Genomic DNA, 23,206 nt, shown 5'->3' on the forward strand with positions numbered 1-23,206 from the left:
ATGTCCAAACTCTAGAGCCTTAATGTGTGATTTGCTTTGACATATTTTATTTTTGAGTGTGATTGTGAGTTTTATATGATTATGAAAGCGTAATGTAATGAGATGTGATTGTAGCTTTGCGGATGGATTTAGAGGTTTGAGCTAGCTCTTCTTTTACATTTAACATAATTTTGTGCATGGGCAATTGGGGAAATCTATCTTCTGTATTTTGCGGACTGAAGAAAATAAATTTTTCGATTCTAGTTCAGTTTCATTCGGTTTATAAAATTATCCAACTCTAATTAAGTCGATTCAATTGGTAAAATTAAAATATTAGCAACAAGTATCAAATTCAATAACTTCAAAATTAATTTTTTCTTTATTAGTGGATATTTTAATTTTATTTTTTATTTATATTAAGGCATTAATAAATAAAATAAATTTTTTTCAAAATTAGTTTTTATACAACAAAATTATTGATAGATATTTAAAAGTAATACATTTTTATTAAAATACTATAAATAGTGAGAAAAAAAAATATTTGTTACAAATACATGCATAAATTTAAAATAATTTTCTTAATTATTATTAACTATATTATTTGCTTCTAAAACACATTAAAGAAAAAAAAAAATACAAGATATATTAAAATATTTAAGATACATTACACCTAGAATAAGCATTTACAGTGCATTTGATTTAATTACTTTTTTTTTTTAACTTTTGACTTAAAATATATTTTTTAAGTTATAAGTCAATTTAAAAATATGTAATTAATAATTATTTAACAAAATTACTAAAAAAAATACTTTTAAGTAATTTAAATGTTTAATTAAAAAATACTTAAAAATAATTTAAATTAATAAAATAACAAAAAAGGATATGCAATTGAACAGTGTAATTGTTAAAATGAGAACTCTGTTAACATTTTCAAAAATTATTCGAATAATAATCTTTTACTTATTCGGTTATAAAATAAGTAGGTAAATAATAAAGTTAAATAGTCAAAAGGTAAATTAAGTAAAGGATACCTTACTTTATGACTTACTAACTTATTTTAAGTAGTTTTTTAACTTATAAGTCAAATATACTCGTAACTTTTTATAGTTACAAGTATATTTGACTATTTTATGAGCCAAATCAAACACGATCTTAGCTGCTTTTAATGTATCATCTATACTCACTTTCACACCAATAATTCCAACATAAAACATCAATAATTGATTCAACTTGCTCCTAGCGCAAGGGAAATTCACTCAAGATATATTTTATGACGAGAAAATTTATGTACTCTTAAAATGTTGTTCTTACAAAAATTATATATTGTCCATCTGATAAAGTAACCACCAAATTTCACCAACATAGCAAACTCTTATCTTACCTTATATGAGCCTGCACACACAATGAAATATGAGGCGCTCCAGCTCCAGAACAATCTATCAACGATTTCCTTTGAGGCACCGACCAACCATATGCTGAAGAAAGACTGAAACCATGGAGAAGCCCAATGAATACCTGATTAGAGCTATCTCAGCCAGACATATACTTTTGCCAAAATGATTACATTTTCTACAACTATCTTACCCCTACTTAGACTTTTTTTGCAAAAATGATCGCCTTGTTGAGAGCGGAAAGATTATCTCACAAAGATTGTGAAAATATCCTTTATCGTACATGTTTCTCTTACCAACCACTTCAACATCTTCAAGAGGGGATCTTTGGAAAAAGGCTTTACATTTGCTTGCTGGACGCTTTGCTTCGCTACTCATCCCACTGATGCTTGCTTTAAGTGCTGCAGCGCTAGCTCTTGCTTCACTTAGCTTCCTTTGCCAGTTTATGTACTCTTGCCACTTGAAGGTCTATAATTTCCGACCAAAAAAAAAATGATGTTAGTTTCAAAGAAACCTCTCCTCTCCTCCCCCCTGCCGCGCCGCCCCCCCCCCCAAACAAAAAACCAACCCAAAAAAAAAAAAAGTGTAGCAATAAAGTGAACCTACCCAAAAATATAGATTAAAATGAAGGTAATAATTTGGTCCACCTACCCACACACTAGTCCAGAGTTATGGCCTTAATTGCTTGTGAAACACTAAAACTCAACTCAACTCAACTAAGCCTTTATCATAAAAATTTGAGGTCAGCTGTATGGATTCGCTTTCTCTGTTCTAAACGATTCTTGTGAAACACTACAAATAATTTAAATAGTGCAATAGTAAACTAATTAATGCCATCATATAAACACAGAAAACAGCTCATCATAAGAACTTCTAGGAGCAGTGCAAGGGAAATTACCTAAGAATGCATAACCTTCAAGGGGTAGGCAAATTTTAATCAATAAAAGAGCACCATAAATGATAGTCCAAATCCGAACATTAGTTTTAGGGATCCCTATTGCCACAGCCAAAATGGCAGTGTTGTCAAGAGGCGCCCAGGCAACGCGAAATCTAGACACCTTGCCTAGGAAGCCTCTAGGCAAGGTGCCTTCAACTAGGTGCCCAAGCGAAGAGTCACCAGGAGCCCCTAGACGAGAAAAAGGCGAGCAATTCATTGATTGTATAATATGTAAGATTTTTTTACATTGTATATTTAATTATTTATTATTTTAGAATAAATTAGCGCCTCACTTTGCTCAGACAAGCTCCTAGCCAAGCGCTTAGCGCCTCAACAATGGAAGACCTTCTCGCCTTAAGGGAGCCTAGCACTTTTAACAACACTGCAAAATGGTTGTGCCACAATGCCAAATAAAAGACATTGCTTAATAACCTTATTTCTTTTTTCCCTTTTTATTTTCTTTGCAGCTGGGTTCTTAACCAAGCCTTGAGAAAAAAGAGACCAACTGGCTATGGACAAAAAGCAAGCAACCACAAATATTTCGCAAAGCTATATGAAAAATCAAACCAGCATAGCAGCTCTATAACATCAGAACCAATAATAATAATAATAATAATAATAATAAGGAAGAGAAAATGGTAAAGCAAAACGCATCACCAAATTCCCTTTCATCACTTAAAGTTCCAACAGCACGCAATACATGACAAAGTGCTGTCAAGTGGAGAAACAATTTCTTGAAGACAAATAGAGAAACAACTTTTTGAAAATCCAATCCCCTTCGTTATTTCAATCCTTCAAAACAAATGCAGAAACAGTTTGAAAGCGAACTCTCAAATCGTCAATCTTCATAAAACAGAAATGAAATTGGTGTTTGATTTATTCTTTAAAAGCATAGTTGATTTTCCATTTTTAGACTATAAGGAGAGAGTATATTGTAACTAAACATAAGGAAAAAAAAAATCAGTTTGACAAATCATAAGTCAAAAAAAGCAGACCTCGTTTGTTGTGGTGTTCATGAGACACAGGTTGGCATGGTATCCGATAAATCCTGCCAATAAGAGAGAAACTATGGCAAGAAACACCATAAGAAGTATTTGAGTGTTATATGAGCCCAACAGCCACTGTAAGCACCAAATAAAAATTAATCAAAAGGGTAAATGAAAAAATGCAACCAAAAAGTCAGAGAAGAATGATGTCGCATTCACTATACCCACCTGAACAACATGCGGAGCTAAACTACGGAATGAATTTTCAATGCCATAGTAAACTGCAAATAATGAACAGGCATGCCATTACTTTCACAAAAAATACTGCCAACTAGTTCTTAACTGCAAGTTGATTTTACCTGTCAGAATATATATGACCCTTAATTCTTTCAACCGCCCTGCAAGAACCAAACCTAGTGCGATTGTTCCATATACACAAAGAAGGAAATGCCTGCAAACGGTAACAAAGTATTTAAAGTAAAACGTATTAATAATGAAGAAAAAGAAGCAAAATAAAGCAACTCATTGCAGTCGATATCAAACAAAGTTGTGAAGGAGAAAATATTGATAAAGCCTGCTAACCAATCATGTGAACTCACCATAACAAAAAAGCTAAGAAGTATCTGGTATTTCTCTCCCCTATACAATTATTCTGCAATTAAAAAAGCTCAAAGGGAAAAAGAAAGATTTGATTCAGAAATACAACAGAGTCAACAGACTAACTAATTGTAAAACAAAAAAGAGAAATAGAATACATACCATCCATCCACAATGATGGTCAAACCGCGCAACACAGCGATCACATATGCTGCAGTGCTTGGACCGAGCAGGTCTACATCAAGGTGGAAAAGCTCCCCTTAAAAGATGAAATTAAAAGAATTACTTAAAAACAAAATCAAAGAACTCACTTGGGAATTTTACAAGTAGAACATTCTTTCTCTGCGTATATGATATTGTCATATGGATAGGCAGAGAGATATTCTGAGACATTATCAACATTCACAGTTCCCGGATCAGAAAAGCTAGTCAATAGAAAGAGTAGAACACCAACAGCAACTGCCAAAAAGCTTGTGTACCTGCAAGAACATAGAATATTCAATCAAATTAAGGATTCATTCGCACAAAAATAATTCTTTTGCAGCATATGTTTAATGTCCATGATTTGGTACATAGTTACATACCTGTGGATTTCACTTAAATAATACCCAGGAATATAGGTAAAAGATGAAGTTACAATGAAGTAATAAGTTCCTCCAATAATTGCCAAATACAAAACCTGAAATCAAATATAGAAGTCTAAGTGCTAGATAGATTCTCTACAATATAAGAAGGGGCAGTGACTAACAGAGCAGTTTAAAGGAATGAAGCTCTGTATTTTCCTTAACAACTAATGTAGGAGAAAAATACAGAATCATTTTTCAACTTGACAACCATACTAAGTGTAAAACCTACAAATATTATCTTTCTAGCTTGTATACTTTAAAATTTAAGTATAACTCCACAACCTTCCCCTTGTCATTTGTTTCTATATTTCCTGGGCTCTCTCTCTCTCTCTCTCTCTCTCTCTTAAGCAATCTCTTACTCTTATGCAATTTACAAAAGCATAAGATTTTCAACTACAGCCAAATATAAAAAGTAAAGCCAAAAAAAATCCTCAATAACTGATAATCTGATATCAATTCTCCTTTATCTTGCTTGAAACAAGGATTCAGAAAAATTTACACTTGCACTTGCACTTGCGCTAAAAAGACATTAAGCAGCACAGATTCATTTCAAAGAATAAAGAACAAAAGAAACATTTCCAGTCCCTTTATCGAAACAGCATAAAACATCGGCAATAAGTCAATAACATTGCCAGAAAAACAGGAAAACTCAGCAATAATTCACCAACACCAATCAACAAAACACCCAATAAAGTCACATTTGAACACATCGAACCCAAAATTAACCATCTAATCCAAAAACCTTATCATTGACTTAATGATAAAAAGTGGAGTTGTGAAGGAAAAACCTGCAAGGTAGGGTTAGGGCGATCACAGCAAAAATGCTCAATGGAGAGAATGAAATTCGTGCCCTTACTCCCAAACACGGTCCCTATAAAACGCCTGAAGAAAAACTCCAAATAAAACATCAAAAGAAGTGAAACGGAATCAGCCCTCCTATCAAACAGTGATTGTACAGAAAGAAAAAAGGGAAAGGAGGGAGAATTGAGAGAGGGAAGGCCTACAAGAAGTATTCGTAGGCTCCAAAGGTGAGGAAGTAGTGGAGGCGCTCGATGGGAGTGCCCTGGAAGATAGGCCATTGGCCGCAGAGGAAGGAGACCAACGCTAGCAGTGTGGCCAGTCCGTGGCATGCCAGAACCCAATGCTCTGCCATCGTTTATCTTTAAAGATTCGAGAATGAAAAAACTTTTATAGAGGGAGAATTTGGGAGATGGGCTCTTGCGGTTGGGAAATTCAGGAAGGGGCTTGACTTTGAATTCAGGAAAGTTCGTGGTAACTTTATATAAAAAAAAATAATATAATTTAAATCAAATTATGAATTTATATAATTTTTCAAAACTCATTTTAATATCTTCCCTTTCTTTAAATGATTTAATTCTTTATTTAATTATTATAAAAAAATTTTAAACAACAATGAAAGTGAATGAACTTAAGCAAGGCCTAGAAACACAATAATTATAAATTCATTTATTGTTATTATTTCAATATAAAAATTAAATATGAAAATCTTAAGTTAAAAATTAAATTCTCTAAATTATTATTGAAAATTAAAATAAGAAATAATTCATAATCTATTTGTAGTTAGAAATTTTTATTTTATTTTCTAGTTAAGTTCCTAAACAAATTGCTTAATAGAAGAGAAATGGCTTTCATTTTAATTTGTAGATTTGCAAAGACCATTATACTCTTTTTTTTTTTTTAAATAAATTTTCAGTGGTCCAATAACCCAATTGCGCCGATGTTGGTTCCTCCAGGCTAGTAGATTCAGCTACAATTCGGTTCGAAATTAGCTCAATTAAAAATTTGATTGATCAAAATTGATTTTAAATCGGTATAGAATCAATATATTCGGTCCGATTTCAAGTCAAAAGAGAATTTAAAAAAAAAAAAATCAAATATTGGATATGATTGTATTAAAAATTAAATTTCCAAGTCTAATTTTGGCTCGTGGGCATCCTTCCTATTTAGCTGCCCATCCAAATTTTAATTTAATGATATTAAAAGAATTAAATTATTGAATTTATGTATATAAAATTAAAATTACTGTAATTAAATAATTTATAATTAAAATTACTGTAATTAAATAACTTATAATTTGTCTTGTTTTCTTTCACGGTTCTTTATAGAACACACTTAGAATTCAAAACGCAATAAAATAATGTTTGAGCTTAGTCCATTAAACTTTTAACCTCATAAATTTTTTAATTCAAATAAGATAAATCACACTTAGAATGCAAAACACATTAAAATAATGTTTGGACTTAGTCCATTAAACTTTTATGAGACTATGTAGTTATACATTTAGACTATAAAAGCTAACCCAAATAAGAATTTATAAAAATAAAACTAAAATCAACAAGTTCAAATTAAAATATTCCCACATTATACTCATATGCAACTCTAATTAAAGTTAAATTAAAATATATATATATATATATATTCCTTCCATCCCATTTTAAGTGTTTTTAAAGATTTTTTACACAAATTAAAAAAATAATTAAATAGACTCCTTTTTATTAAAAAAATACTAATAATTAATTAATGCATCGAAAATAAGGGTAAAAATGAAAAAAAAAAAAAAATCATTAAAACAAACTGCTAGTGGCAAAGTTGAGGCCCCAGGATTCTTCATGTCTTAGGTTGTACTCTGATTGATGTTGGGTTTGTTGTATTATTTGTTTATTATCACTTGTTTGGGTTGTTTAATGCTTTTTGACATAATCCAGTTTTAATTATTTCCTTTTGAGCTCATAGTCCTCCACACATATTCTTGTAATGCCACCTAAGGAAAACATATCTTTAAAAGTAATAAGTGCGACATTTTTTTAAGAAAGAAAAAAGAATGAAAATATAAAAGGGTTGTATTTTTAGGAACAATCAATGGCCCAGTTCAGTTAAATATCTGCATCATCTATAGTATCTTCTATGATGGCAATGCATGATCCTACAGATCTTCCCATGGTCATGGCTTCTGCAAGTTTAGCTCGGGCTCCATCATGCCGACGCAAAATTAAGATAGTGTTCAAGACAGACCATCTGACTTGAGAATCTGCTTTCTTCTGGGTAAAGCCTAAGCTCTTGAGCAGCATATCCAACTGCATGCAATAATCAAAAGAGAACTTTTAACCAGTAATTTCTATACTTGCATAATTCCTACATACTTGGCATGAAATACATAAAGAAGGCACTCAATTGTCTAGACCTTTTTTATATCAGCAAGGCCTCCCTCTGCATATCCATATAGAAGGTACTCAGTTGCTACACCCGCAAGTGCAATGCATGAGAATCTGTTCAAAGTCTGACAGAACATTGTCCAGACATAAGAATTGATCTATCTACCAAGGGGTTTTATTTGTACAGCAACATTCAGTTTGATAACGTTCACTTCCAACAAGCAAAATTTGAACTTAAGAAGTTGAATAGCATACCGTAGCAGATACTTTCCCTGCATTAACCTATATGGCACAAAACTAAGAGTCAAAATGGTATAACAGACAATACTTTAAAAAAGATGCTTTCAATCTGAAATGTTTATCAGCAGAAAGCTACAACTATACATATTCATCAATTATCAACATGGTAAGTTTGAAGTTAATGCTTTCCAGCATCCATACAGCTACTACCTAATGGACTGAAATTGGCATAAAGCACTAGGTAAGTTTCAGTGGATTATAGTGCCTTAAGTTTATATCTGAGGCTTACTTTTCTTGTTTTTAAGTTCTTGTTTGTTTTTCCTTTATCAGACAGCACACACTCTTCCAATCAAGAGAGTAATTTGCAAAGTTGCTGGTAGCATGATTATGTGTAGCTTTGTAGAACATTTCTATGTTCTACAAAGCTACACATAATCATGCTACCAGCAACAAACTCCACTTGTAACAACATATTTGAGCCTTAAGCTCTAATGAAAAGTCAAACAGAATTCCTTGCAGAGTTAGTAGTAACTGCAGGAAAACCAGGCAACATCAAGTGCCAAGAGCAGCCAATAAACTACAAGGAGAAAATGACCCAGCACTTCCCACTCCACCCCAGCTAAAGGTATTCAAAGAAAACACTAGAATGGCAGCAGAGAGAATAGAATTGAAATACTGAAGAGTGAAATATCTGGGAATAAATTCAGATTGGAAAAACAACCTACTTCTTCAAGAAATTCCAAGTCCACAAAAGCAGTTCCTGCTTGAACATTGAGAGATCCTTCCTTCTGTAAAGCTTCCAAACTAGATAGCGTATAAACCTTAGGAAGAATGCCTACCAAATAGGCAATCAAGAAATGCCCAGCTTCATGCTACAGCCAAAAAGAAAATGGAAAATAAAAAACATTTACTTCATAGCACTAGAAATCGCTCCCATTAATAAGAGATAAGATGCTTAAACTTGACAAAGATATGTAATTCTGATAGAGAAGCAAATAATGTGAATATGTGCTAGAAATTTAGAATTGGACCTGGAGTTGAAAATGTTGCATAAATTGAAATAAGAATAGCAGAAATGTCATCAAATATATAATGTGAAGTGATAAAAGAGAGGAAGACAGATCTTACTTGAATAACCCTGTTGTGGTACTTCTGACTAAATGTGTGACCAACAGTATCAAGAACCAAGCTCCCAACTCCTCCGTTAAAAGAGACCTAGATAACCCATTAGATGAGATATTAGAACAATGCACATCATGGAAGATGAGGTATCTACGAACTCGTGTCCACTATAAGCATTAGAGCAAAGATGGCAGTACTAATGGCTAGAGAATAAAGGTTCGAAGTTTCAAGTTCATTAGTATTATTTCAAATAACCACAAACTTGCACAAGAACATTCAATAAAATTCAAAAAAACAGATCATAGCTAGCTAACCAATAAATCGTGATTAAGGACAAAAATTTGATTATAAGCAAAATCCATATTAACAAGAATCCCTTATAAGCCTAGAGACAGTCCTAGTTAAGCATAAGAAACTTACCGCGTCTAATGTCCATAAAAACAACAATCCCAGAGAAAAATAAAATAGCTGTTGTGGGCTAAACCTAAAAGCATTCCAAGCAGCAATCCCACCAAAAGCAGCAGCAATTTGCAGGCTTCTTTCAATAGAACCGATTGTTGCATCCACAGGGGACAAAAGAGAAGCTGTTTCTATTCCATTCAGCTTCAGTTCATCCAATGAGTAAAGCCTTTGGGGTACCTGCCTTGCAGCTCCGAAACATCGAAGGCCACCTGGCTTTCCCTGCAAATCCTTGACAAGAGAGAGTGCTGCTCTTTCATCTCCCTTGGCAAGCTCCTTGTCCACTTGCTCCAACGCTTGCTGTCTCGATACACCCACTGACGAAGATGAAGAAACAATCCTAAAAGAGCAGAATCTTGTTCTCAGAGGAGAAAATAAGCCCGTGTAATAGATCACTGTGCCCATCAAAAGGAAAACCCAAAAAGCCGAATTTGACTAGCGATACGATTCTTAAAGGTGATTTTCTGGTGCTTAAGAATGCCAGTTTTTTGGTCCTGAATCGTCTACCACACAAACAGAATATTAACCGCAAAATAGTCAAGGACAATTTAATAGCTAAACTACAACGCAAAAACGCCGTCGTTTATTTCCCTCAAATGCATCGCATGCGTGAGCATGACTGCATTTTTCTAGAAAAAGAATAAACTTGGCTTCTGAGCTCCAACTACAGCCTCCCGCTGAGGGATTCTACCTCCAGCGAAACTGCAGGAAGCCAATTATGCTGTACAACGTCGTCTTGCTATGCAGAAGAGTGAACAGAGAGCTCTAATCGCAAGGCAAGCCTTTGGCCTCCGTGGCCCTGGCACAGCCAAAACAAGTTTCTGTCTCTTATTCCTACAGAGAGGTATTATCATTTTTTTTTTCAGAAGAGAGGTATTATCATTTACTTGCTGTACTTGCAATATTTTGATAGCGAGCAGGTACCCAAAAATGGACTTGCATTGGATCAACTGGACTTCAACGGTAAAGATTTATCGCCCCGAAGTCAATTGGTTGATTAAATTATCAATTGGAAAATCTATACATTTCTCTTTACCAGATGGCGAAGGCAGAGGGCCTAGTTGAGAATTAAGGCAAACCAAATTTCCTTTTCCAAAAACCTCTACCTGTTACCCAATTCCTTTCAACATCTAAAACTCATTTGGATTATTCCAATCGTATATGGACTGAGCTGATAATATACTTGATCCCTTAAGAGGGTATGCAATACCCTACCCAATTTAACAAGAACAAAAAATCTTCAATGACCAAAAAACAGAACAGCCTAGAAACCCACCATTTAAGTTTACTAACCAAGTGAACCCCCATTCCAAATCCAATCTGTTTCCCACTAGTCTATCAAAATAAAATGAATTAAAAAAAGAACATAATTAAGAGAACCATAGAATAATCAAAATCCTCTTTACTCAAAAAGATACCACTGTATTCCAAGTAGAAAAACCAAAAAAGAATATTTTACAACTGTAGAATCCATAAGCAAAACAATCCGAGACCAAGGAAAAGGCCTAGAACTCCTGAGAAGCAGATCCAATATCACCTTTGCCCTTGCCAATCTTCTTGGGAAGAAGAGTCTGATGAATGTTAGGCAGTACACCACCATTGGCAATGGTTACAGAGCCTAGAAGCTTGCTCAGCTCCTCATCGTTCCTTACTGCAAGCTGAATGTGCCTCGGCACAATGCGGTTCTTTTTGTTATCTCTCGCTGCATTCCCAGCAAGCTCCAATACCTAAAATTAATCCTCCATAAGTAAAACAAACACTAATCTAGTAAACCCTAGCAACATCTCAATAGAGAAATAATCAACAAGCAAGAAACGACAACATCTGCACAAAAACCAAAAAAAGGCTGATAAATGAACCAGCTTTCCCATAAAAAATAAAAAGAGAGACGAATACGTGACTAATTGACATAAAACAACAATGGCACCCACGAAGGACACCAAACATTCAACCTTGCATGCCTCCATTAAATCCAAATCTAACCAATTAAACAAAACCCCCCAAATCAAGGGAGAACATCAGATCAATAACAAAAACTGGGGGGAAAAAACCCTTGATCTAACCAAAACAAACGAAGAACAAGACGCATAAGAACAATGGAATCAAAAGCCGCAAAATTACCTCAGCAGCAAGGTACTCGAGGACAGCAGAGAGGTAGACGGGAGCCCCAGCACCAACACGCTCAGCATACTTTCCGGCCTTTAGAAACCTAGCGATCCTCCCTACAGGGAACTGCAACCCAGCCTTCTGCGAGCGCGACACAGACTTTGACGCCTTAGGCTTTCCTCTCCCTCCCTTCGTTGATCCCCCAGTAGAACTCATTTTCACTAATCTCAAAATTATAACCAAACGCAAACCCTAATTTTTGTTTCGCACACAGTGAAAGCGTAGCAGAGAAGATGAGAGACGCACCACTATTTTGAAGAATGGAAGAGTTTGGGTATATATAGGAAGTATAGGGTTGATCTGATTGGTGGATTCGGCTTCCCAAGGATTGCAAACGTGGCACTCGAATTAGGTTCCCGGCGGGAAATTTTGTGCTTTTCTTTTGCTTCGCTTTCGCGCTTCTGCTTCGCGACTGTGTGATGGATAAAAAACGGCGTCGTATGAAATGGATGGGCTTAAGCTTAACTTACGTTTGGTTTTAAAAAATTAAAAAAACATAAGCCCAAGTTTCAGCAACCCATTATTTTGAGGACTGAATTGAAATTGTACAAAGCCTTCACCAATGGCAAGTGGGCCTTGTCTATTCTGTTGTTGTCGTCGAGGACTGAATACAACTATTCCCATCACATCAAATATAAGGAGAATTTCATTTTATTATGTATTTCTTTAAAAAAATAAAATCATTTCATTGGCTTTGCCAACTTGTATTTGAAAATGGGTAAGATGGATTTGCTTTTTGGCCTATAATAAGTTGTAAATGGCATTAATAATTGGTCCCCTACGCGTTTAGTTGCATTGTATTAGGGGGTGTTTGGTTTACCTATTGGGTGTAGCTGGTAGTTGATAGACAATTAAATAGGTAAATTGTGGTGTTTGACAAGTTTAAATAAATAGAGCTGATAGCTGATGGACAACTGATATGATACCCATCAGCTGCAGTTTGTATCAGCTCTATTTTTAGAAATTTATTTCTCATCGGTGATAAATGATCGATTTTATTTTTTATTTTGATCATATTATCTTTTTTTATTTAACTTTAAAATTAATATTATTAATATTTTTATTTTTTTATTTATAATTTTAATATTTTAATTAATATATTTCAACTTTGTTAAAATATTTTTTATTAATAACATAAAATATAAAATATTTATTTATATCCAATAACTTAAAATTATTTATAAATTTTTCTATTAACAATAATAATTATTTTATTATTTTATCTATATTTTTAAAATTATTTAATTATCTTAAAAAATAATTATTTTCTTATTTCAATAATAAAATAAATGATATAATATAAAAGATTAATAATTATATATTTATTTAAATAATATAATATATTAATTTAATAATTATATATTTAATTTAATAATAAAATAAATAATATAATGTAATAAATTTATAATTTTATATTTATTAAAATAATAAAATAAATTATATGATATATACCCTTATTAGTCATTTCACATATTAACAGCAACAGCTAAATATAATTTTACCAAACACTTAATATAAAATGTTTATCATCACTATCACCAACAAAGAATATATATCAAATACTATCACAGTTATCAGTTGTATTCAACAGTTAATCCAAACAGGCCCTGAATGAAGAGACTGACGCAGTTGGTGGCCACATTCCCATCATTTCTTCTTAGTAATTGTTTGACATCATATTTTAAGGATTGATACTATTTAAAAAAATAAAAATAAAAAATATTATTTTAAATATTGTTAAAATAAAACTATTTAAAAAAAATATTTTATCATTTTAATTTTTTTATAATTAAAATTTATCAAATTTAATTTTAAATTATTTTTTAATATTATATAATTAATATATTTAAAAATATATTTTTTTTAACAACAGTTTTAACAGTAATACCAAACATGTTCTTAATCCTATTGAATGCCTATTTTCTACAAACTTTTGCTCCATAAGATTTTAGATTAATAAGATAAGTATCTCTTGATTTAAGACAATAATTTATCTTTCACAACTCTCATGAACTTGCTTCTACTGAAAATTTTTAGACACATCAAATAGAAATATTGTTTTGGTGTATATCAAATCACTCTAAAATTAAGGCAATGATTATCATTGCTAATCATGTAGTTTAGGATTCTTTTTATTGGAAAATAGATTCAATGAAATTTTCAAAACATTCAAGACAAACATAAGCTTGCAATAAGACAGTTTTAATTAATTACATGGCATAAATTTAACATTAATTATAAGTATAGAACTTATCTAAAAATGGGAGTCAAACCCTTTAAAAATTGTATTGATAGTAGAATTCTCCTTATGCTATTATTAAAAAAAAAAAACAAAAATAATAATTGAATTAGAATGGGTCAAGGTTTCCTTTTACCATAAATTTTTACCCAAATGAGAACAAAATAAGACCAAGCCCACAAAAACCCAATGACTCATTTCCTCTTGCTTGTGGGGCTGTGAGAATATGGAGAGTGGCAGGCAATAAAAGATGGGGAAGGTGGGACTTATGAGAGAGAACCAAAATGCATAAAAAAGACAAAAGAGGTTAAAGGCAAAATATGAAAAAAGGAAGATGGGTTGTTGAATTTTGTACCATGCACAAGGGATAAAGGGCAGCTTGCCCTAGAGTTGGAGATGGAGAGAGAAGAGGTGATGTTTTGTTCACTTGAACGGGAAAAGGGCCAACCCAAAACAATCCAAAAACTGTACCTAGTTGTTGACCATAAGATTAGCGAAGTGCCCCAAAAGCCTATCGAACTGACTGTGATGTTCATAGATAGTGACCTCAGATTAAAGCTTGTTTAACATTGAATTTTAGGGTATAAAATTATTTTTTTAATATAATTTTAAATATTATTAAAAATTTTATTTTATTATTTTAATATTTTTATAATTAAAATTAATTAAATTTAATTTTTAATTATTTTTTAATTCTCTCTAATTAATATATTTAAAAAATATAATTTTTTCAATAATAATTTAAATAGTAATACCAAATACACTCTAAAAGTTATCAAGTAATTGTTTGGTTCACAGCTCAAATTGTTTATATTTCTTATTCATGTAATTTTTCATTTTTTAATGGCTATTTTCATTATAAATAATATGAGAAAAGAAACAAGAATGCTATTAAATGAAAATAAAAAGTTTAGAAGGTTGTAAGTAAAGAGGTGGAATGGAAATAGCTTCTGATATTAATAGAAAGTAGCAAAATATTAAAAGAATTTTAATGTTATCATTTAAAATATTAAGATCTTAAAACGTTAACAATAAGTTTTGATCAAATAAATTGACATTTGCTCTCAAATTAGTAATTTTAATGCCATAAATTTTTTTAATGCTCATAAATTATTCTTTAATAATAATAATAATAATAATAATAATAATTTTAAAATAATAAAAAATTAATAAAAGGACTTCAATGTTTCTTTAAAATATTAAGATTTTAAAATGTTAGCAATAAATTTTGATCAAATAAGTTAGTAGTTACTCTCAAATCAGTAATCTTAATGGTCATAAGTTTTTTTTTAATGCCCATAAGTTGTTTTTTGTTAATAATAATAATAATTATTATTATTATTATTATTTTAAAAAATAATAAAAATAAAATATTATTAAAGTAAATTAATATTTATTTAATATACATAAGGGAAAGCAAAAAACTTTTAAGTATTATTTTTCCTTCAAAGTAAATATATGTCTTAATTTTACTGTCATTGACTTTTTACAATTAAAAATTAGGAAACATAATAATATGTGATAATTATATTTAGTAATTATATATTATAATTATTTAGGAAATACAAAAAAAATCAATGTTAACTTTTCTCTTTTTTAAAAAGAAATTAAAAACTAATAGATATGACAATTTAATTATTAGACATATTTAAAAGAAAATTTAATCATTAAACTTTTAGGTATGATAATAATTAGAGAGTCACGATAATATTCGTTAAATTTTAAAATTAAACATATTCTATTGGTAAATCATAAAAATTAAATATTAAATTTAATAGTAGCAAACGCATTTAAAAATATTTGATTAAACGGTTTTGATTTTCCTTTAAAATAAATATGGGTCTTGATTTTAAGTTTTTTAAATTAAAAATTAGAAAACTTCATAGTGAATGATAATTATATTTAGTAATTAGTATTTTTATATTATTTAAATATTTAGTAATTAATACTTTTCCTAGTTAAATTTGAAAGATTAAATGAATTAATAATTGTATTTAGAAAATTAAATTATATAATAATTATATATCACAAGTGTTTAGGAGTATATAAAAAATTATTATCAATAAATTTAATTAAAAATTATTATTTGACATAAATGTAATTGATTTAAAATCCTATATACTCCCGAATTTATTTTACAAAAATCTAAACCACCTCAAATGAACATGGAACATATATAAAATTAGCATTTATATTTATTGAGTATAATTAATGAATTAGATTAATTAATTCTTAATTTTTTCTATCTTTAATTAAATTAAGCTTTTTAAATATTTATAATAATTAAATAATAATAACTATTTATTAGAATAATTACTATAATAATAAAATATAATAATTTTTATATGATAAATGTCACGTGATAAAATTAATAAAAAATATATCTACATAATAAAGTATTTTCTTAAAATACCATTCGTGGTAGCACCAAGGAAAACTTTATGCTTTATATATATTAATTGACTTAGACCTTATTTGGTTGGAAGAAAGTAGTCTTAATTTTTTTTTTTTTGAAAAGTGTAGAAAATAATTTTATTTAATTTGTATTATCAAATAAATTTTTTATAAAAAAAAAATTTATTTTTCTTATATAAGGGAAGTAACTTACATAAATGAGACTTGTTAAGTTACACTTTCTTAGTTAGATGTAATGAATTTATTAATTTTTTTTAATTTATTGTATTTTAAATTATTTTATAGGTATTATTATTTTAAATTAAAAAGGTTTGAAAAATGGGAGAAAGTCTCTATTATTGTGTAGGCTAATAAGCATCTTTATCACAGTTGTGGCGGTGTTATACATATATATATATATATATATATATATAGAGAGAGAGAGAGAGAGAGAGAGAGAGAGAGAGAGAGATGCGAAGGTCATTGCAAGAGGGCATTAATACCCAAAGATAAGAACCCAATAGTCTAAAAGAGCCTAGACATTACAATTTCAATCCAAATTCCAACTGGCACTCAAAGAAATCTTGACTAAAATAGGTTTAGTGTTCAACTCGATAATTCGAACAGATGAAGACAACCAACATTGCAAGAAGAACATAGTTAAGGAAATCACCTCTTCATCGGACGGATGGGAGACCAAAAGTACTGAAGCTCCGGCTAGGGTCATACAAGATGACCCTAGCACAATAACACCTAAGTGTTGAGCAACACAGATCTAAACTGAGAAACAACATCGAAAACTACACAATCATGGCATCTGAGAACACAACACCTCAGGGGAAGAAGGTGGAGGAAGAAAGAAAGCCCTGATAGTCTCTCACTCTCATGTAGTTAGAAGGGGCAGCGACATGGTCATTAGCTCTTTAACCCTAAGCATTCTTTTCCACCAAACACAACTGTTAAAGCACAAAACCCAGAGGCCAAATCTCTCACTTACATGAAGAAACAAAGAAACTCACTCAGATCCTTCATGCAAGAACACAACAAACGGTTGATCTGCCCAAATCTATTTCTATTTTGCATCGGATTTGTCTTCAAAAAAAGCTCCTTAATTTATTCACACAGATGGGGAGAGAAGAAATCCACTTTTATTTGTGGCTCTTGAAGCACATACTCTTTTTTCCTTTTCTATAAATATCAGACTCTCTTATAAATAAATAAAAATGAGAATTTTTATATTTAAAAGAGCACTAAATAAAAAAATATTTTAAAAACTAATAATTTTTATATAACTGATTTTAAAGGTATACAACTAATAGATTTGGTTTAAATACGTAATAATTAAAAAAATTAAAGTAGAAATTAAATCAAATAAAAAATTTAAGTTTAATTTGGTTTATTAATTTAGACTTATTTTATTGAGCATTTTTAAGTATATATTTTTATATTTTGTGCCTAGCATAAATTTAATAAATTGCACATACTTTTTATATGAAATAAGAAAAAATCATAAATTAAAAAAATTAATCGAGTCAAAATTTTTTTTTTAATTTTTTATGAAAATAATCAAATTAAAAATTTTAAATAATACTAATCAAATCAAATTAAAATAATAAAAAAAAAACTGAAAAATTAAAATACAATCGTTCGATTTGATATATTTTGGGTTATAATCGATTTTCTGTTCATTCCAAACCGGGCCCATTCAACAGTTATCTTTGGGCCGATCATTTTGTCGTCTCTCTCGTCCCACATCAAATCCCAAGAGTAATTTAGCATTTTCACCTAGTCATTTGCTAAACTGCGCCTATTTCGTTATCCTTAGCCCATTTCTGCTCTGGTTGTCTCTCTCTTAAACAGTTTTATCGCAGTGAGATTTACCATTTATTGTTATCGTTTATCGATCTTTCTGTTTAAAAAAACTCGGAAGCAGAAGAAAGAAAGAAAAAAGAGCTGGAGAGACTAGCAATTTTAAAAGGCTGCTCTTTCGTTTTTGGGTTTTATAATCTTCGATCATGAGTCTGAGTGAAGATCAATTCTTTTATGTTCGTTTTCAGTATGTGAAGCTGGTTGGTCTCTAAAAGGATCTGTTTCGTGTTATTGGCTATTGCTTTTGAATTTTGAAAGAGCATAGTTTCATGGCTGGGGGTAATGAAGTTAACATCAATGAAAGCAAGGTACTCTTCTTTTTCCTTTTTTTTTTCCTCATTTTTTTTTAATGCAGTCGACTTGCTTGGCGATCAAAGATGGAGTCTTTTGATGGGTTTGTTTTAATTTTATAGGAGAATGCTTAAAAGTTGAAAATCAGCTAGTTTTAGTTTGGATTTGATGTTAAATATGGGAGTTTTGATGGGTTTTGGGTCGTGATTTTGATATCGAACGAGGTTGGTTCGGGCCAGTGTTATCGGTTTTCATCTCAAATGTGGATATGCTAATTAACCCTTTTTTTTTTTTGAGTTCCTTGTGATTTGTGTTTTTGATTTTCTGCTTTTGGTTTTGTGAAGGGCTTGAAGCTTGTTGATTGGTTTTTGGGTTTTGGATCTTTGATTTGATTTCAAGATCATGTGGAAGGACTTAGTTGATTATTTTCTTATTGGTTGTTTGATGTCTGTTTTTAGAGTTCTGATTTGGTTATTTGAAGTTTGAATTAGTTTCATTTTGATTTCTCTTGTAGATTAATTTGACCTGGAGAATATCATTTGGTGACGACTAATTAGATTACTTGTTGGTGTATTATTGTTGGCTTTGTACTGCCTTATCAAACTTCCTACTTGCTTATTTTTTGAGTTCTGAAGAGTTTCTTTCTTCACCTTGTTATTCGGTTCGCATATGATGCATGTAGTTGCTGCATATCTAGGCAAAGATCCTTGTTTAAAGTTTGAATATTTGGTACATGCCATGTTATTTCATGACACGAAAATTGATCCTTGCTGATTTGCTTAGATGGTGGTTCCACTGAACACGTGGGTCCTCATATCCAATTTCAAGCTGGCTTACAATCTTCTTCGTCGCCCTGATGGCACTTTCAATCGCCACTTGGCAGAGTTCCTTGACCGGAAAGTTCCAGCCAATGCAAAACCAGTTGATGGAATTTTCTCTTTTGATGTTGTCATTGACCGTGGGACTAGCCTCCTTAGCAGGATATATCGACTGACTGATGGGGAGCCATCACAACCAAATATGGCTGAACTTGAGAAGCCTGTAAGCTCTGAGGTTGTCCCTGTCATTATCTTCTTTCATGGTGGAAGCTTTGCACACTCCTCTGCAAACAGTGCTATATATGACACGTTGTGCCGCCGACTAGTGGGTATTTGCAAGGCAGTGGTAGTCTCTGTGAATTATAGGCGTGCACCTGAAAATCGATACCCTTGTGCTTATGATGATGGATGGACAGCTCTTAAGTGGGTTAACTCAAGAACATGGCTTGAGAGTAAGAAAGATTCCAAAGTTCATATATACTTGGCAGGGGATAGCTCTGGTGGTAACATTGCACATCATGTTGCATTAAGAGCAGTGGAATCAGGTATTGACATATTGGGGAATATTCTACTAAACCCAATGTTTGCTGGGCAAGAGAGAACAGAATCAGAGAAGCGACTAGATGGAAAATATTTTGTCACTCTCCAAGACCGGGACTGGTATTGGCGAGCTTTCCTGCCTGAGGGGGCAGATAGGGATCATCCAGCATGTAATCCATTTGGTCCCAAAGGTAAAAACCTTAAAGGAGTGAAATTCCCTAAGAGTCTTGTTGTGGTGGCTGGTTTGGACCTTATTCAGGATTGGCAATTGGCTTATGTTGAGGGGCTTAAGAAGGCTGGCCAAGTGGTGAAACTTCTATATCTTGAGCAAGCAACAATTGGCTTCTACTTGTTGCCCAATAACAATCACTTTCATACTGTCATGGATGAGATAAGTAAATTTGTGAGTTCTAACTGTTAATATACGTAACTTTACTGGCTGGCAGCTATCCATGACAGAAGCTTGACATTCTGCTTGGGGGTAATTAAGGGTTTGCTGCTTATATGATTGTGTAGTATTACTACTTACTGTTTCATTGATCTTGTGTCGTTGGGTTCTGCTACTCTGGGGTCTGGTTCATCATGACTAGGCTTTTTTATTGGGTGCAGAAGGTGATTTAGCATCTAGCTGGTTTGGGATGTATCTGTTATACATCCAGTTGTCTGGACCTGGGTGATGTAGTTTGATGAAGCTTTGAAGGCAGCAGGAAGCTGTTTGACTAAGTTTAGCAGACCCACCAAATTTAAGGTTACCCGTTCTGACTTCCAGTTACAACAGATAGGAAGACAGGAGTGCAGGGTAGCATTTTGGTGGCCGATTTATTGGGTCGTGCCTTGCTAATTTTATATAGCTAATTTTAGAACACGGATGGGAAAACAATCCATGATATTATCAATTATGATCTTTTATGTTTCATACATATGCTTTTAGTATGTATAAAGGTGTTTGCTTATATTAACTTCTTGTCATTCAATTTTGCTTTCTCCTTTTTGTTATCTTGTGCGCTCTCATTTGTTAGCTTGACTTATTGGCAATTGTAAATATTATGTCATTTAGACTTTAGAATTCTCGAACTAGATGTTATTTTAGATTCTTCTTTCTGTTGTTTTGACATTGTTATCGCCTCTAACAAAGTTTAAAGTGCATAAGTCTATTATTGGTGCATTAAATGTGCAGATATGCTCCTCTATAGTTTTGAGGCCTTCGTTGGATTTTGGGGGCCCATTTGGACAGCAGGCAGGCTTTCCTGTTGTTTAAATGTCAGAAATTCGGAGGTTTCTGGATTAAGTGCTGAAAGAAGCTGCACGTTCGTGTGGTTCCATGTATAGTTTCTGCTTTAGAAATGATCTTTCAGGGCAAGAAGCTACCTGAAGCTTCCCGCCTGTCATTTCTCAGAATTCCATTTGCAGGTCTGAATTAGCCACCAGTCGGTGTTGGAAATAGATATTTGCCCTAATGCAGTTTCATATTGAGTTTGCGAAAAGAGTGGAGAATGCTCATGTGATTATTCCATTGGAAAATTGGACTGTAGCTTGATTTATGAGTTCAATGTTTGCAGCTCAAGGTAGCTTGTCACTAACTAATGAACAAAGAAAAGTCACAATTGCATGTAGATCTAGGAAATGTCTCATATCAATCCTGCTTTGGCACAGGCCAGGCGATTATAATAGTGGACCAGGGAGTGGTTATAGTGGATTTAGGCATTAAGTGAGAATTAGAACAAAGCATAGATAGCTCAAGACTGCAAGGTAATTGTGAAACAATTGAAAGGAAGGATCAGTGCGTGCAGTCTTTTCGTCCACTAATTGTGTTATATTACATCAACCTCAAATCCATCGATCCTCTATCAACGGATGCAGACACATTGTAACAAATGATTGGAAGATGAAGATTGATTTTTAACAATTTCTTTGGCGGTTCTTGATCTAGATGAATAACTTACAGCTAGAATGGCAGAAAATACAAAAATTGGCTGGTTCCATTTCTTGTTGGTTGGAATTTGTATGTGTTCAAGACGACCACATAAAAACGACATACAAATGCAATCATTTTAAGCTGTTGGGATTTGCTATCAAAGTGATAAGAAGAATATTTGCATAATGGCAAAGAACAGCTAAGCTCTTGATAAAGTCATCAAGTCTTGTTTAATTGGCTTTTGAAACCTCATGTAGATTAGATTTGCTAGCTTGCTTATATTAATGGAAAAAGGAAAAGCAAGATGGGTTTTTCAAGATTTATGATTTTTGTTAATTTTTTTTTAATGAAGAGTTAGGATGTTGAATATAGCTCATAATTCTCGTTGATAACAAATAGCTGATAAATGATTGCAATTGATATATTAAGTGTTTTATAAGATTATATTTAACTATTGCTATTAATATATAAATGACTAATAAAAGTATATATATCATATTATTTATTTTAATTATTGAAATATACATATAATTATTAATTTATTATATATTTTTTAAAAAATATAATGTTTTTTATGTATATTAATATTTTTATCATATAAAAAAGAATATTATAACTAGTTTAATTATTATTTATAATATTTTATTTTTATTTATTATTTCTTATAATTCTAAATAATTTATTAATATAAGAAATTATTTGAAGACAAATTATATAATTAACAAATTTTAAAGGGTAATAATCTAAATAAAAAATAAGCTCAAATCAACTGGCTGATGAGAAAAAATTTTAAAAATGAAGTTAATATAAACTATATATGTTTAAATATCTATTAGCTATTAGTTGTTGTAGTTTTAATATTTATTAGCTATAACTATCATAAAAAAACATTATCAATTGTATTAAATAGCTGATCAAACACACCTCCAATATCGAGTGACTAATTCCATTCGTCAGCTAACAATTACTGATTGTCTCATTACGAGAGGAATTCAAGAACGAAAACAGATGAATGATTGCCATCCAACTAATTCATTTTGTAAATTATTCCATTTAACTGGATACTCAACATCAACTTTATTGATAAATGCTAAAAAAAAAAAAAAACAGAGAACTGTCTGAATAGGATCTGAACATTCTCTTCTCATGTAGGAAAGATTATCAGAAAGAACCGAACCACATCTTTTTGCTAAAAAGAAAAACACTATCACCTCGGAATCAACACAACATCAACTTGACCCATCAAACAAGCTCAGTAAATGCTTGGTCTTGCCTGGCATTATAGGTAGGCAACTGATGCTGCAGCTAATATAATAACCGTTGTGGGCAACAATGTCCAAAATCTGTTCACTTGTTTGTATCAGAATCTTCATTGGTTCATACACTAATAATGAATCTTCATTCTAGCTATTTTCTCCGAGATAAATAATCACGACCATCTGCATCAGAATCTTCGTTGGCACC

The 23,206-nt window shown here is 31.6% G+C and overlaps 4 protein-coding genes across 5 annotated transcripts; 1 reads left to right on the forward strand and 3 right to left on the reverse strand.

Moving 5' to 3' along the window:
• Positions 1-1,199: 1,199 nt before the first annotated feature.
• LOC110656910 (probable protein S-acyltransferase 17) lies at positions 1,200-5,781 on the reverse strand. The gene is made up of 11 exons (XM_021813896.2): positions 5,521-5,781; positions 5,305-5,398; positions 4,475-4,569; positions 4,202-4,369; positions 4,053-4,125; positions 3,893-3,945; positions 3,653-3,744; positions 3,522-3,574; positions 3,303-3,428; positions 1,564-1,838; positions 1,200-1,465 (listed from the first exon to the last, which is right to left on the reverse strand). Exons 1-10 carry the CDS (start codon positions 5,667-5,669, stop codon positions 1,566-1,568), a joined length of 1,176 nt encoding a protein of 391 aa, XP_021669588.2. The 5' UTR covers positions 5,670-5,781; the 3' UTR covers positions 1,200-1,465; positions 1,564-1,565.
• Positions 5,782-7,301: 1,520 nt separating this feature from the next.
• On the reverse strand, positions 7,302-10,715 carry LOC110656911 (uncharacterized). 2 transcript variants are annotated; one of them, XM_021813898.2, is made up of 6 exons: positions 9,472-10,710; positions 9,058-9,144; positions 8,655-8,801; positions 7,945-7,971; positions 7,719-7,814; positions 7,302-7,611 (listed from the first exon to the last, which is right to left on the reverse strand). In XM_021813898.2, the coding sequence occupies exons 1-6, from the start codon at positions 9,913-9,915 to the stop codon at positions 7,411-7,413; spliced, it is 1,002 nt and encodes a 333-aa protein (XP_021669590.2). In that variant the 5' UTR covers positions 9,916-10,710; the 3' UTR covers positions 7,302-7,410. The 2 variants fall into 2 exon arrangements, with proteins under 2 accessions (XP_021669590.2, XP_021669591.2); XM_021813899.2 differs by lacking the exon at positions 7,945-7,971 and having other exon boundaries at positions 9,472-10,715.
• A 177-nt stretch (positions 10,716-10,892) lies between these two features.
• On the reverse strand, positions 10,893-12,122 carry LOC110656912 (histone H2AX). The gene is made up of 2 exons (XM_021813900.2): positions 11,632-12,122; positions 10,893-11,237 (listed from the first exon to the last, which is right to left on the reverse strand). The coding sequence occupies exons 1-2, from the start codon at positions 11,830-11,832 to the stop codon at positions 11,016-11,018; spliced, it is 423 nt and encodes a 140-aa protein (XP_021669592.1). The 5' UTR covers positions 11,833-12,122; the 3' UTR covers positions 10,893-11,015.
• Positions 12,123-18,107: 5,985 nt separating this feature from the next.
• LOC110656913 (gibberellin receptor GID1C) lies at positions 18,108-20,786 on the forward strand. Its single transcript, XM_021813901.2, has 2 exons — positions 18,108-18,486; positions 19,253-20,786. Exons 1-2 carry the CDS (start codon positions 18,448-18,450, stop codon positions 20,246-20,248), a joined length of 1,035 nt encoding a protein of 344 aa, XP_021669593.1. The 5' UTR covers positions 18,108-18,447; the 3' UTR covers positions 20,249-20,786.
• Positions 20,787-23,206: the final 2,420 nt, after the last annotated feature.

Source organism: Hevea brasiliensis, chromosome 5 (genome assembly GCF_030052815.1).
Source record: "Hevea brasiliensis isolate MT/VB/25A 57/8 chromosome 5, ASM3005281v1, whole genome shotgun sequence".
NCBI classification, from domain to species: Eukaryota; Viridiplantae; Streptophyta; class Magnoliopsida; order Malpighiales; family Euphorbiaceae; genus Hevea; species Hevea brasiliensis.

Coding starts and splice junctions, on each gene's coding strand:
- LOC110656910 (XM_021813896.2), bottom strand. CDS start 5,669: ATGGCAGAGCATTGGGTTCTGGCATGCCACGGACTGGCCACACTGCTA. Junction 4,570..5,304: donor GCCCTAACCCTACCTTGCAG/GTTTTTCCTTCA, acceptor ATTTGATTTCAG/GTTTTGTATTTGGCAATTAT. Junction 3,429..3,521: donor TAGCTCCGCATGTTGTTCAG/GTGGGTATAGTG, acceptor TGGTGCTTACAG/TGGCTGTTGGGCTCATATAA.
- LOC110656911 (XM_021813898.2), bottom strand. CDS start 9,915: ATGGGCACAGTGATCTATTACACGGGCTTATTTTCTCCTCTGAGAACA. Junction 9,145..9,471: donor TTTTATGGACATTAGACGCG/GTAAGTTTCTTA, acceptor TGGGTTATCTAG/GTCTCTTTTAACGGAGGAGT. Junction 8,802..9,057: donor ACCACAACAGGGTTATTCAA/GTAAGATCTGTC, acceptor TTTTGGCTGTAG/CATGAAGCTGGGCATTTCTT.
- LOC110656912 (XM_021813900.2), bottom strand. CDS start 11,832: ATGAGTTCTACTGGGGGATCAACGAAGGGAGGGAGAGGAAAGCCTAAG. Junction 11,238..11,631: donor TCGAGTACCTTGCTGCTGAG/GTAATTTTGCGG, acceptor GATTAATTTTAG/GTATTGGAGCTTGCTGGGAA.
- LOC110656913 (XM_021813901.2), top strand. CDS start 18,448: ATGGCTGGGGGTAATGAAGTTAACATCAATGAAAGCAAG. Junction 18,487..19,252: donor TTAACATCAATGAAAGCAAG/GTACTCTTCTTT, acceptor TGATTTGCTTAG/ATGGTGGTTCCACTGAACAC.